Genomic DNA, 15,439 nt, shown 5'->3' on the forward strand with positions numbered 1-15,439 from the left:
GTCTCTCACCAAATTATCTCACACTGTCAAACATTAGGGGTTTCAACTAAAGTCAACATTTCCAACTTGAAAAAGTGATCATGACCTCATGACCTTTCTACACAGACCAGATTCATTGTTCACTATGGAATTCCTCTTAATGAAAAACTTGAAATCTTATCTGATCTACCATTATTGCACTATCTTATTAAAACATAAGACCTTTAATGGCAACTTAAAAATTATGACGATATACACAGACCAGAAGACACTGAACAGCAGACGAAATATTAATTGACATTCTGATTAGTGTTCAGGACATACTGATATAAACATAGAAAACAGGTTTGACAACTTAACATAGCACTGTAAACAGTAAACACACACGTACACACAGGCAGACACACAGCAGCAACACAAAGTAATCATGTGGTGATAACAAAGTACAGAGTAATGTAAGCGCTAAATAAATAAATCCAATAAAGTCCAAACCATTAATAAAAAACCTAAAAACACCATTCAACTTGACCTGTGCTACCTGTCACACACACCTTGGGTTGGTCAGTGTAATAAGTCCTGATTAAAAACAATTTAATTACAGAATAAGCTCAAAATCAACACAGTTGTTTCAAACTACTTATACAAATAAGAACGTTAAGCTTAAATCTACAAATCCCGGGCTCCGTTCCATAAAGCGCGCTAATTTGGACACTAGACTACAGCAGTTCCATGAAGATCAGCTCAAGCTCATGCATTTGTGCGCACTCACAGCCCGAGAAGTCAAACATAGATCAAATCAATCCACCCCGACAAACAACCATGATAAAAAGAGAGCAACAATGTTCACAGCATGACTTATTTAGCATAAGCTCACTTTATGGAACAAGTTTCTGCTTTCTTTTTCTCACAAACAGGAGAACATAAACAGGAGTTTCCTCTGATGACAGGCAAAACATTCAAACTGAACACAGTGGACATGATCCTCAAACTGTAACAGAGATGGAAAATCACAACTATTTGGTTATCTCTGATCCAAAAAAGTTGGGACATTGTGTAAAATGTGAATAAAAACAGAATGCAGTCATTTGTGAAGGAATTGTATGTATTTCCTGACAAAGTGTTCTTGAACTTGTGGTAGTATCCTACATACAACCATGTGTTTCACATTATTGAAACACATGATTGTGAACAACTGAGCATTTCGATGATGCTCCTTTCGTATCCTATCCTGACACTATTAACTGTTACCAATGAACCCGTTTACTTGTGGAATGTTCCAAACAAGTGTTTTATGAACATCTCACAGCTTTCCTAGTCTTTTGTTGCCCCCTGTCCCAACTGGTTTGAAATGTGTTGCTGACATCAAATTCTTTCAATGAAGTTGATGAGGTAGAACATTAAATATATTGTCTTTGTACTGGTTTCATATGTCAAGAACAGTTAGCAAATGATAAAATTCTGTTTTATTTGTGTTTTACATAGAGTTCCAGTTCTTTTGGAGTTATATAAAAGAAACAATTTAGTGACAGTCGAAAGCCTGAGAGTTGCTCTTCTCAAGTTGTCTTCTAATAAACAGGCTTTCATGAGGAGTTAGCTGCATCGACTTTCCCAGACTGCATCACACCGTCTTAGTGTCTGTGTTACAGAATTCATGAAGAACTCCATTGTTTCTCTATCAGGCTCTACTTCGAATACTTCAGGGCCAGCTGTATTGGAAACAAAACATCAAGTATGTGGGTTGTAATAAAAACCATTACAAATACATATTCAAATGTGAACTCTACTATCTTCTTTACATATATTATCAGTTATGGTAGTAAAATAGAAAAGTTGTTTGTCATAGAAATAGCTATTCGCTTATGTCACCTTGTGAGCAGTATCTGCCAACTGCTGGGCTTTGTGCATCAGCACCACAGTCTTGTCCTCAGCACGAGTCAGTCTGTCTCCACGCTCTCCCAGAGACACATTCATTCTCTTAACTACATTATCCATAGTGCTCTTCTGTCCAGGTTGGCCTGTTCATACACAAAAGAGATAAAACATGTAAAAGAATTGTATTCATGTTCAAGAAGCATTGAAAGCAAGAAATCACTAAAATACTGCTGTTGCAATTTTTTTTTTTTTTAGAAGAAGAATCACTTTATTGGCGGTATATATATTTTCACATACACCTGCTCTAATTGTAAAGTGTCATGAGATAATGTTTGTTGTGAACTGGTGCTATATAAATAAACTGAACTGAATTGAATACTCACACTGAATTCGTCTTCTGCATTTGACCCATCCTTAGTTGAACACACACATGCAACACCCAGCAAATTACATGCAGTGAAACACACACAGGAGCAGTGGGCAGCATCAAGCGCCCGGGGAGCATATTGGGGGACTAAGTGCCTTGCTCAAGGGCATATCACCTGGCTTATTTGGGGGGGGGGGGGGTAGTAAGACAGTAATCTGTCTCAGAAAGACTCTGAACCCCAATCAAACCAGCAACCCTTACATCACAAGCCACTTCCCCAACCTCTAGGCGACAGCAGTCCCTTTTTACTGCATCCAATTTTACTAGATACAATTTTTACTACAGAGAAAGATATCTCTAACCAAACAGCTATATAGATATATATATAGTAACATCACTGGGTAACCCTGAATCCTGCAGAAATACAAATGTTCCTGTGTTCTTCTACCAAACAAGGAACATATATATCTAGCTCTATATAGCACAATATAATTCATTAATTCACAAGAGCATCACACTACACTGCATTGCCAATGGCACCATATGCCATAGGACGACTGAGGTTAAGCATGTATTGAACTGTAACTTTGTGACTTGCCATAGTGTGGCACATCTGCCACCCTTTACACTGCCCCTGTCAGTGTGTTCAATGGCGTGCTGTGGTCCCTGTCAGTCTCAGAGCCCCAGGCTTCCTAAAGACCAGCTATTGTACTGACAGCCCCGAAAATAAACAAAGTCTCCTCTCATCTGACCGCCACATTACAGAGAGGCCTTTCTGCTGCAGCAGAGAGGTACAGCTCTGTACAATAAACAAACAGACAAAAGGACAGAAGGGAAAATGACACAGACAGAGCCCAGGATGATATGACCTGACAGCAAGTTGTTGTTTTCCCCAGAATACGCTGAAAAGGAGGGAACGTTGCCTATAAACTTTCTAATTGCCCCTGAGAAAAGTAAGCTGCGACCAAAGCAGTTTCCCTGTTAAGGTAGTTGGACACATTTTTCATCCCGATCTAATAAGTCTGACAGATCTTGACCAAAGGCATATTTCATGCTTCAAGTCTACAACCTGGATTAAATAAAATTGTGACGCTGTGTAAATTGTAACTAAAAACAGAATGCAATGTCTTGCAAATCACTTGCAGTTTTCAACCAAAATACAACTAAATACTCTACAAAGAAAGAAAGAAACCATTTAAATGCATAATATGCAGCAGTTTCTTAAAAAAAACAATGTATAAACTCATACAAAAGTGCACCGGCTCATTTCCCTGGGGGTCTCCTCCGTGACCTGCGGCCTGTGCATCCATTGTTGTTGTTGCTGTTGTTGTAGCCAGCCGGTAGAATGTCGACGGGCCAGGTCGGGTCCGGGATTAAGTTGATAGGAGCGCAGTTTGAGTACTGTGCTCCAAGGTTAAGTGGGGTCTGTCTGTCGTATGTGTTACGACCTACTATGGGATGACTTAACAAATTATAAATAACGCTAAAAACGACTATATACAAACAAATCTTGGGAGCAGGTATGACAGCAGCCGACCTCACCAGCATCTTGGTAATACATCTGGTGCGGTCCTGCTTGAAACTTACTGCAATTGCTATTATTTAGTCATAATCTATTTTAATTCTATTACTACTCTGCTGCAGCTGCTACCATTATTATTGTTACTAATATTGCTATCATAATCACCAAAGTACCTTCTGTATACTTCATTATCATTATCATTATCTACAGTTCCAATACTTCAGGTATTATTACTGCTGCTATGCATCTCTTGTGTCTGCTTGTGTGCTCCTTCTCTATATATAGAGTAGATATATATATATATAAATTGATAAATGCAATTCTTAGCATCACCCATTTTCAGTAATCTGACTCAGAAAGACTGTGAACCCCAAATTACTACCTGCCAGAAGCTGGCTGCCATTGATGAGTGATGTGTGATGTGTCACTCTCCTCTATGGTTCAGGCGGTTGATTGGTGTGTTTTTATTGGGTCAGGCAGTACAAATTGGCTTTCAAAACATGTTGGGTGAGTATTCAAAAATCTGACTTGTGCATTACTACTCCAGGGTGTTTAAAAACAATGTTCATGCACCTGTATTAACGGGGCAGTCTAACAGCAATATAACAGCATCATAAATTATATTCAAAAAGAAAGTTTAGTTCATACAAAAAAATAAGACTAATTCATTATACAATTCATTATAACTTATTTAATCCAATGACTGCTGTTATATAAATATTTTGGGGAACTTCAGCGAATGAGGTGGTTATGATCAAGTTCCAAAATAGTTTTATTAAAGTTTAGAAATATAGGCTAAGCTTTACAGTTGCAAGAAACAACCTAAGATGTATACTGTATAGAGCCACTGTGTTTGTGATTTATTTTTGTGAATAAAAATATCACACCTTCTGATTTTTTCACAAATCGCACGATGGAATTGACATAGTAATATTCTTACTGGTAAGCATGGTATGCTGTCAAACTGCTTTGATCACATTGTAAATGTCTGGTTGACCAGTCAGATTGTTTGCTCAGTACTGCATATTGTATAATGAGCGATAAGCTTACATGATCATGACTTAAGGGCCTCTTTAATCACTTTATTACCTCGATATGTTGATGATTGGTTTGCAACCATCATATTCTTCATACGATTCAAGAAGGCTTTGCAGCGGTAGATGACCAGATTCATAGTGCAGGCATCTGAAAGAACGTGGACAATACAGTACAACTGCATTCTCTCACATATGAACTAAATGATTTCCTGAGTATCAGAAATCTCATGTAATTATGTGTCTCTACCTCCAGTGAGCTTGGACTGACAGTTGATGAACTCTGTCTGTCTGGGTGGAACATGGCTCTTTCGTCGGGCCTGCAGGGTTCTGGATACAGAGCTTGGTGAGGGGACGCTGGGATTAGCTCCCAACTCATGGTGATCTGACAGACTTTCTGTTCTCCGGTGACACACTTTGTCCAGCTTCCCTGCCTTTCCCAGACTGCCCGCTTTCCCCTCCCAATAGGTCTGGCAGGCATGGTACAGGATCTGGACAAAGATACACTTTTCTGCTGATGAACTGGCGACCCACTGGTCCACAGTATTGTCAAACACCAAGTCAAACTCTGGGCTGTCCTGGAAGAACAAAGTAAAATATATTACATATATATAAAATATATTACATACACAGACACACGTGTTCACTGTATGTCATATATATATCATATATCAGTTTCTGTTCTAGAATGCATCATTCATTCTTTCATATTTTACCTAACTTAGTTAAACTGCCCTGGCACAATTTTGGATTGTTCAAAATTCAGCATCTAGATTTTTAAAGGGGCCATTTGGAGATTTCACCTTATGTCTATTTTAGACCCATTGCACTGGCAAGTTCTGAACTGATTTTCACACTCTTTTCATCACTTGCCACAATTTATGATCTACTGACACCATCCTCAAACCAAAGGCAACAAGTCTAACAATGTCCCCTCTTCCATCGGTTCAGCTGACTATTGACTGTTTAAAAAAAAAAAAAAAAAAAAAAAAAAAAATTTAAACTCATTACTTAATTAAAAATTAAATTCAATCATTTTGTGTGGTTGCTGGTTGCTGTATTCTTTGTGTATGGGTTATGTGAGCTGTACACTTTTTGATTTTGTTGTGTAGCTGCATTTATGAGTCTTGTTTATAACTTTTCTGCACTGTTGAAAGCTTTTATCATGTGTTTGAAAAGGTGTTATAGAAATAAAGTTTTACTCACTTAAAGATATTTTGATGGACAACTACAGCTAAGAACGGAATGTCCAAATCCTGACCTTGACCTTGCTGACCTTGTTGGGGTTGATGCCGTTGACTTGTTTAAGTTGCTCCACCGTCCACTGAGACCTCCTGGTGAAAGAAGAGGAGCCACCAAATTGCTTCACCTTTGTAATGAGGAGCTGATGAGGCCTTCTCTTCGTCACTGGGTATACAGAATATACACAGAAAATGACATCCATATTTAATATTTAATAACAAACACTAAATAATTTCACTGTAGAATAACAGTCACTTTACATTGCAAGTACACAAACTTATTTTCACAGTACCTTACTACTGGATTACATATACTGGATGACAGTAGAAAAATTGTTTTACTGTGACTTTACAGTATATGCCAACTTATTACTGCTTATTTACAAAGGGTAATACTATTAGTAATACAAAACTATCTGATATGCTTGTATTAAATGGTTGTAAATCCACCCAGAAAAAAAGTAGAAAACAAAAGTTAAAAATTTTAAAAAGTAGAAAACACAAAAGAATACACATTCAGTAAAATGTTCATGTGATTTATTAAGTCCTCAATCATTTCATTGAAAACATGAACACAATCCCAGCATTAAAACAGCAGTGCATCACAGCCAAACTCAAAACAGGTCCTTTGCACACGGGAAAACACAGTTAAAATAGAAAGGAGAAAGAGAAGAATGAACAAGGAGAGTGTGACTGTGATTGGTTTCTTCAGTCACAATGAGAAGTACATGTAAAACAAAAAAATGAGCAACAAAATGTCACTGGTAAAATAAAAATAGAGGGAGCAATGTCAATAAATGTAATAAATAAATGTAATAAATGTCAACGTCTTTCTTTCACAACAAATATATATTTTCAACTTCAGTGTGGGGAAACAAAAACTTGTGGCGTTTAAATAGCAAAGCCAACTGTCAGTCATATACAACAATAATAAGCAAATACTAAGATATCATATAGCTTAAATGAACACACTTGCCTTTGTGATGAACTGATTAAGTAAAGTGAAGGAATCTGTTATTGGCATACACTATATAGACAAAAGCATCCGGACATACCTTATTATGGGGCTGTTTTTAAAGGTTTGGCTAGAGCCCTTACTCCCAGTGAAGGGAAATCTTAATGATTCAGCAAACAAGACATCTTGGGCAATGCTACACCTCCAAATTTGTGGCAACAGTTTGGGGAAGGCCCTTTTCTATCCCAGCATGACTGTGCCTCAGTGCACAAAGCGAGGTCCATGAAGACATGGTTTGGATGAATTTGGTGTGGAAGAACTTGACCAGCCCACACAGAGCCCTGACCTCAACCCCAGTGAACACCAATGGAATGAATTGGAACAGACATTGCAAGCCAGGCCTTTTCATCCACTCACCACTGCCTGAGCTCACTATTGCTCTACAGCATGAATGGGCAACAGTTCCCCCAGAAACACTCCAAAATCTTGTGGAAAACCTTCCCAGAAAAGTGCAATCTGTTATAGCTGCAAAGCTGTCTATGTATTTAAAATGTAATGTCATTAAAGTCCCTGTTGGTGAAATGTTCAGGTGCCCCAATCCTTTTTTCTACTGTATATAGTATAGTGTAAGTAATTAAGAAAGGCAGACATCACTACAGCTTACACGATAAAATGTGTTTAGTCTTGTTTTAATGTTGCTCCTGAGAGTAACATTCAGAGAAGTAGTGTACTTTTCCATCTGCTGAGAGACACAATCCTAGTCCCCACTTGTTTCTTCCTGTTTGTAGCTGTATGGTCAGCTTAGTTAACAACACACAATTAGTGATTAACTTACTGGACTAACTAATAAAGTCAACTTTACTGGCATTTATGCTGTTAGTTAGGTAATGCTCCAATGGCTGATTTAGCTTGAAGTATTTACAGAACTTGCTTCACCTATCTTATCTGACCAAATGAAACATCTAAAATGCCATTGGTTTAGTGATCATGCATGTATTATGCAATATTAACATAATAATAACAAATACTGGATGCTACTAATTTCAGTATAATGTTGCCTTCAGAGATGAACTCCACATGGAACACTCGAGCTGATGGTGATGTGGACTGCTGAGACTGTGCTGTCCAAAATCACGCTCAGGAACAGTCAGCCACATCTTGTCACTCAAAAATGAGCGGTATGAGCAGTTTGATTAATAAAAATGTATTGTTATCACAAAAAAAAGACTTTGCCTTGAGTATGTTGTTGATGGATAATGGCTGGACTTGCTAAGAAATTATTATCTACTGTTAGGATTAACTGACAACACTAACTGTTAATTTACAAGAATTGTGAAGATTTAAAAGCAAGCTAACCCAGTAAGCTAACCCAGTACCCAAACCTTCTATCACATTAGGTGTGAATACACATTAGGTGTGAATACTTTCCGGATGCACTGTATCTCCTATACAGTGTATCCAGAAAGTATTCACATCGCCTTGCTTTTTCCACATTCTGTTATGTTACACTCTCATCCCATAATGGCTTAAATTAAATTTCTCCCTCAAAATTCTACACAAAATACCTCATAATGGCAAAGTGAAACAAGTTTGCTTTAATTTTTTGTAATCTTTTTTTTATTATTTATTAAAAATGAAAAACAAAAAATGTGACATGTACTTAAGTATTCACACCCTTTGCCATGACACTCAAAATTGAGCTCAGGTGCATCCTGTTTCCATTGATCATCCTTCAGAGGTTTCTACAACTTGAATTGAGTCCATCTGTGGTAAATTCAGTTAACTGGATTGATTTGGAAAGGCACACACCTGTCTATATAAGCCCTCACAGTTGACAGTGCATGTCAGACCACAAACCAAGCCATGAAGTCAAAGGAAATGTCTGTAGACCTCTGAGACAGGATTGTGTTGAGGCACAGATCTGGGGAAGGTACAGAAAGATTTCTGCCCCATTAAAGACCTCAAAGAGCACAGTGGCCTCCATAATCCATAAGTGGAAGAAGTCTGGAACCACCAGGACTCTTCCTAGAGCTGGCCGCCCAACTAAACTGAATGATTGGAGTAGAAGAGCCTTAGTCAGAGAGGTGACCAAGAACCCAATGGTCACTCTGACAGAGCTCCAGTGTTCTCTGCAAGGTTCTCTGTGGAGAGAGGAGAACCTTCAAGAAGCACAACCATTTCTGCAGCACTCCACCAATCAGGCCTCTATGGTAGAGTGGCCAGACATATGGGATATGAAAACCTGCCTGGAGTTTGCCAAAAGGCACCTGAAGGACTCTCAGACTACGAGAAACAAAAATCTCTGGTCTGATGAAACAAGGATTGAACTCTTTAGCATGAATGACAAGCGTCATGTCTGGAGGAAACCAGGCACTGCTCATCACCTGGCCAATACCTTTCCTACTGTGAAGCGCGGTGGTGGTAGCACCATGCTGTGGGGATGTTTTGTGGCAGCAGGAACTGGGAGACTTGTAACCAATAAACTGAAAACCATTGAGTTGAAGATATAATACCACTATCTGTATCATTGGAGCTGAGGAGGAGTAGGTGACAGTTTTTGGTTCGAAAGAATCAACATCACAACAACAACATGGCATGTGCAACAGGTGTGGTGCGCTGGTAGTTCTTTCATGCTTTTATATTGGCTTCAGTTGGCCAGAGTCCCAGTGACTTAAGGACTTGTTTTCTGGAGAAAAGCTATTTCAAATTTTTGGTGGAAATAACATATCTGGGGGAAAGCATTTTGGATAGGGGAAGAGCGTCACGGTTTGTATTCCCATCCATCCATGACCATTTTCTATACCGCTTATCCGTCAGGGTCGCGGGGGGGCTGGAGCCTATCCCAGCTGACTACGGGCGAGAGGCGGGGTACACCCTGGACTGGTCGCCAGTCAATCGCAGGGCCAACACACAAAGACAAACAACCACACACTCTCACACTCACACTTAGGGGCAATGTAGAGTAGCCAGTTAACCTAATGTGTATGTTTTTGGTATTGTGGGAGGAAGCCGGAGTACCCGGAGAAAACCCACGCAGGCACAGGGAGAACATGCAAACTCCACATAGAAGGGCCCAGACCGGGATTCGAACCTGGAACCCTCTTGCTATGAGGTGACAGTGCTAACCACTGCACCACCGTGCCGCCCCTTGTATTCCCAGGATTGTTTGTATTTCCAGGATTGGGACACTCAATCAAAACCTAGGGAGAACCCATCCATCCATATATTTTCTATACTGCTTATCCGTCAGGGTCGTGGAGACTATCCCAGCTGACTACGGGCGAGAGGCGGGGTACACCCTGGACTGGTTGCCAGTCAATCACAGGGCTGACCCTAGGAAGAACATTTAAATAAAATAATAAGCATTGCCTGAAAGATGGAGCAAGTAGAGAAATTCTTCACAGACTCAAATTTAATTTTCTTAGTTTTGTTGAAAAGCTGGTTAACACAGATGTCTTGACGTTTTGACAAAGTTTTTGTTTTTCCAGGATAGAGCATATTTCGGAAAGACACAAATAGAGAAAAATCAGGAGTTATTTATCGGTGTTAAAGACCAAATAAACTGTAAACAGATAAGCATAGATACTAAGTCAGACATAGAATGCTTTGCACTCACTATCACTCTGTCACCTCAAATGTAATTTTGTATATTGTCTGGCATATACTGACTGCCATCCTCTTTTTAGAGCATTTTTAAGGAAATTTTAAAGGAATTAAACAATATAAAGGAGGTGAATTTTTATGGGATTTTAGTGTCAACTGGCCAGACAAAAGGAGAGAGAGGAAAAAAAACAATATAAAATATTTAAACAAATCATAAACTTGTACAGTTTTTCTCAGATGATAAATGGACCTGCTTGAATAACCTGAATAACTAAAACCCAAACTGATCTTATATTTTCAAATAGACCAGAATTATTAAAGCTTTTAATTTATTACAGGGATTTAAGACCACAATTTAGTATTAATTGCCCAGAAATTAAGTAAGAGTAGGTACATGAGAATAGGTATATAATAAGAAAGGGGTTTCCTACAGAATACCAAAGACAGATATGACTAAATTCAATAGTGAACTAAATAAAATCAGGTTGGAATCTGCAAAATAACAGTGAAGAAACTGAGGTGTTTTGTATGACTTTGATATTGACAAATATATGAAGAAATCATGTAGCAGACACAAAAAGACTGACAGAACACATTTGGTCTTTGATGAAGAGAAAAGAGTACCGGCTTGAAAAGCCATTCAAATGTGATCTTGATAGCAGTATGCTTCTCTTTAAAGACCACTGTAACCCAGCAGTAAATAAAGTTAGGCTAGGCTAAAGCAAATTGTCTCATCACTCTTATTAAACAAGGGAAAGGAAATCAGTTAGTGCAAGAATTAACAAAAAATATTGAGGAGTATAGAAATTAATATCACAGCACCAGACTGTGTCCACCCTGCTCCATCTCTGACAGAGGTTTCTGAGCAAGAAGTATTGATCATCTTAAAAACTCTTAAGAATTCAGTGGCTCAGGATATATAGATGGCAAGGACTTGTTTGATAAAGAGGAATGCCATAACCTTGTCTTCTTCAATCACACAGTTGATAAATAAATCTATTAGAGATGTTGCTTTTCCTAATAGTTTAGAAAATGCAGTTATTGCTCCAGTTTTTAAGTGAGTAGACCGGCTTGAGTTAGTCAACTACAGACCAGTTAGCATCATCAGTATAATCTCCCAGTAATGTTCAACATGTTAAATATTTAGATGTGATTATTGATAATAAATTAATTAACTAATTAAATAAATGCATAAAAGCATAGTTTTGCTCAGTTTAGATTTATAAGAAATCAAATGAGTACAAATGCAGCAAAGCTATCAGTGCATGCAGTGACATTGTTGTCATGACATTGTTACAACCTATTCTCATACAAACAGTACAATATTGCCATCACTTTATAGTCTGCATAAGTAAACACTGAAATTTATGGTTAGAAAACCTAATCCTCATCACAACTGTAATATAGCTAAAAAGTATATTTGGCCAATGTTGGTTTGTTATATAAGACCATTCATAATTTAGCACCACAACCTCAGTTTATAAGAACATACAGAAGTGGTTCAAGGACAAAACATTTGTTTCTCAGTTAAGAGAAGGTGGGATGTGGAATTCCTTATCACTGAATAGCAAATAGTGTAGTACTTTTAAATGTTTTACATAGAAGGTGAAAACATGGTTGAAGGAGAATACGATCTGATACCAAAGAACATATAAATATGTTGTGTCATATTTTAATACTCCTCTGACCAAGGCACTGGCTTAGAGCCAGCTAGAGGTCATCAGTAAAGGATGATCTTAACTTAAATGCTTAAATCTTAACACCCATCCCAGCTACAGTCTGTTCTCCCTGCTGCCACCTAGCAAAAAGAACATTGTACCCTTTTCACTGATGAATAATAATACTAAATTAAAGCTGCAAGCAGCACTGAGCGGACCCTCTCACACCTACACAAGTCAGGGAGCCATTGCAACCATTTGCCAGTGGATGGCGCTATGAGTATAAGTTAATATTGGCATGTCAGCGTATTGAGGTTTGCACTCTGATCCAACACCTGAAGTTTGGTACAGACTGGACAATGTCTAGTTGAGTTACAACAACTTCCTGTTTCATGGAAGTTGTACAACAACTTCCTGGTTTCATGTTACATGCGATGGCATGGAATTTCACATGCATCGACAGAAAGGTCGATCCATGAAAAATCATCATTAAGCTCTTAAGGCAGTTCAAACCTCACCAGGTCACTACAACCACACCTTTTAAATGTTGCAGAAACCTTCGGTAACTTTTCACTGTCAAGGACTTTACTATGAGCTCACCAAGTTTTTTTTTTTTGTTTTTTTGGGGGTTTTTTTGACTAGCCCAGTCTGGAGGAGCATGAACTGATGAAGCCTCTTGGATAAGAAATGAAATGTCTTCAAAGACATATAACCAAGTCCAATTGTGTTTGATTCAATCTCCTTGAGGGGAGAATATTTTCCACCTGACCTGCTGGGTGTGCAAAGCGTCATGATTTTTTGAATATGGCAAGGCCTCCGACAAAGTGAATTTTACAGAGGAATAATAAAGAAAAATTCCTTGCATTTCAACAGGGCCTTCACACTGTCGGTGCTCGCACCCTAATTAACTGAGTTCACTGATTTTACTGATCCTTGAAAATTAAATTTAAATTTCACCAAACAAAGAATGTCTAAAAGTAAGATTTAACCTGAAATACAGATGAATGTGATGTAGTCTCCTTTGGCTCCAGTAAGTAGCAAGGACATTCTCTTCCTTTTCCTCCTCTGCACCTCCACTGCCACCAGCAACCGCTCATCGTGAGGGATGAAGACCTCTTTGTTGATGGCAGACTGAATGTTCATTGTAGTCCTGAGACCTACACCAGTGATTGATGTACATAACTTGTTAGGACTTTTTATACACTGATAATGTTCAGGTCTGTTGTTTTCTGGCGACAAGTCTATGGTGCACTCAGAATATGTCTATTCATGTGGTGGTCAAACAGGAGATAATGATGATTTTATATCTTTGTAGCATAATGGTAACATACAGCACCTCTTTTATGTTTATGTTTTTTACTTTTGCAAAAGTGACTTTATTCAGACTTCATCTTTGTGAGACAGCACAGTTAATTGTTCCTCAGTTGACAAAAAAATGAATCAACAACAATTGTGATGATTTACTGTCAAGCATAAACAGCAATCATTATCTGGTCGCAGCTTCTCTAGTGAGAGGATTTGTTGATTTTCTGTTTTGCATCACAGTAAACTGAACATTATGTTTTTCTGGTCAATAAAACACAGTAAACAAACACAGTACTAAGTAAAGAGTCTTAATGAGTAACCTGTCATTTCCTACAATAAATGTTGATAAATGACTCTACATCTGTAGTTCAAAAAAGCTTGACATTTAAATAAACTTACCTTTTTGTCCCGTTCTTCTTTCCCTTTCTTCTCCCAGAAGCCTGTTGCTTGGTTTCTAGTACAGTGAGTCTTATTAGTTCAAATTAAATGTTAAATTAGTAGCCTGTTGGATTAATTAAACATTTCCCAGGACTGGGTCATGAATTTATACCCACACGCACCAAATGGCGTGCCTTGCTGTGAAGGCACAAATAAACCACAGTCCATCCCATTTCAAGAGGTTGACATGCACGTGGTTACAGGCTGCTAGTGAGAGAACAGTGACCAGCTGTCTCACAGACAGAGCCAGGGCTGATGACTGCATGGACAGAGGTGGCACCAGCTGGAGTGGTGGACATCTGCTTGTGTTCTGTGGAGACTCAAATTGCTAAAGATATTATGAAATTGCATAGAAAAATACAGGAAAAATATATAACATAACTATGAGATCCAAAATATTTATTTAATCTCAGCATGATAACAATTTATAGCCTAAAATATAATATTGACTGTTGCTTTGGTCTGAATGAGTGGACAACCAGTTACTTGTCTTTAATCAGCATTTAATCAGACAGGGGCTTCAGAAAACTAATTAATTTATGATTTATCAAATCTGAACATTCAGTATCTAATATATTTCTGTAAGATTTTAATTGAAATTACATAATAGATATTACTAAAACCTTTTTTTACATCATCAGTAAAGATTAATCACTTTGATTTAATTGTCCAGTCTGTTGACTTGTCCTGTCCTTTTCTAACGTCTGTTATGCCACAGCAGCAAACTGGGTTGTAGGAAAGCTACCACTATGCCTTTACAGGTTAAGAATACACAAGCTCCATGATGACGGTGACAGGGTGGTGTTGAGCAAAGCCCAGCAGGTAAAAGCCAGTCAAAGAATCTTTTTAGCTGATATTTGGCCTTGGGGCAGGAGGAGTATTGCAGATAGTGGTATAATCAAAAAGGCCTTACTTTACACAGACAGTAATAATATTAATATTGTTAAGAAACTTATTACTGTCCAATAAAGTAACTAGTAATATCCAATACATTTTGAAGGTAACTTGCTCAACACTACTCACAAAATAACGTATCTTGCGGCACATGTGTTCGTGCCGCACTGACTGCCTGAGTTTTCTAGATATGAGAATATTTTAATCACCCATCTAAAGGCTCATGGCTGAGCATAAATAAAGACTTCTAGAAACATGAGTATGTTTCACCATTGTCTGGCTGGAGTTCACTACACAGTGAGAGGTACTGAGAAAAAAGGCCTGCCTCTAATATAGGGTTAGGTACATACACAGGGACAGGTATGAGTTTTTTGGCATTTAGCCTCTGAACATCTATCTATCTATTTATTTCATCATTCTGGCACAAGTGAATCTTGGTTTCATCAGTCCAAAGAATCTTATTCCAGAACTGATCAGGCTTTTTTAGGTCTCTTCTGCAAAGTCTAATCTGGCCGTTCTGTTCTTGAGCTTAAAAATGACACGCCTCAACAGTGTTCTTAATGTTATGAAA

At 38.2% G+C, this 15,439-nt stretch overlaps 1 protein-coding gene across 1 annotated transcript; it reads right to left on the reverse strand.

The window, feature by feature from the left end:
* Nucleotides 1-932: 932 nt before the first annotated feature.
* Nucleotides 933-14,910, reverse strand: stxbp6l (syntaxin binding protein 6 (amisyn), like). The gene is made up of 7 exons (XM_046374019.1): nt 13,936-14,910; nt 13,221-13,388; nt 6,051-6,181; nt 5,025-5,352; nt 4,830-4,925; nt 1,846-1,994; nt 933-1,685 (listed from the first exon to the last, which is right to left on the reverse strand). The coding sequence occupies exons 2-7, from the start codon at nt 13,372-13,374 to the stop codon at nt 1,662-1,664; spliced, it is 882 nt and encodes a 293-aa protein (XP_046229975.1). The 5' UTR covers nt 13,375-13,388; nt 13,936-14,910; the 3' UTR covers nt 933-1,661.
* Nucleotides 14,911-15,439: the final 529 nt, after the last annotated feature.

Source organism: Scatophagus argus, chromosome 19 (genome assembly GCF_020382885.2).
Source record: "Scatophagus argus isolate fScaArg1 chromosome 19, fScaArg1.pri, whole genome shotgun sequence".
Classification (NCBI taxonomy): Eukaryota; Metazoa; Chordata; class Actinopteri; family Scatophagidae; genus Scatophagus; species Scatophagus argus.

Excerpts from the sequence above, each read along its gene's own strand:
- stxbp6l (XM_046374019.1), bottom strand. The coding sequence starts at position 13,374 with ATGAACATTCAGTCTGCCATCAACAAAGAGGTCTTCATCCCTCACGAT. Across the intron at positions 6,182-13,220 it reads CACATTCATCTGTATTTCAG|TGACGAAGAGAAGGCCTCAT; the intron begins GTTAAATCTTAC and ends CTGTATACCCAG. Across the intron at positions 5,353-6,050 it reads ACGGCATCAACCCCAACAAG|GACAGCCCAGAGTTTGACTT; the intron begins GTCAGCAAGGTC and ends TTGTTCTTCCAG.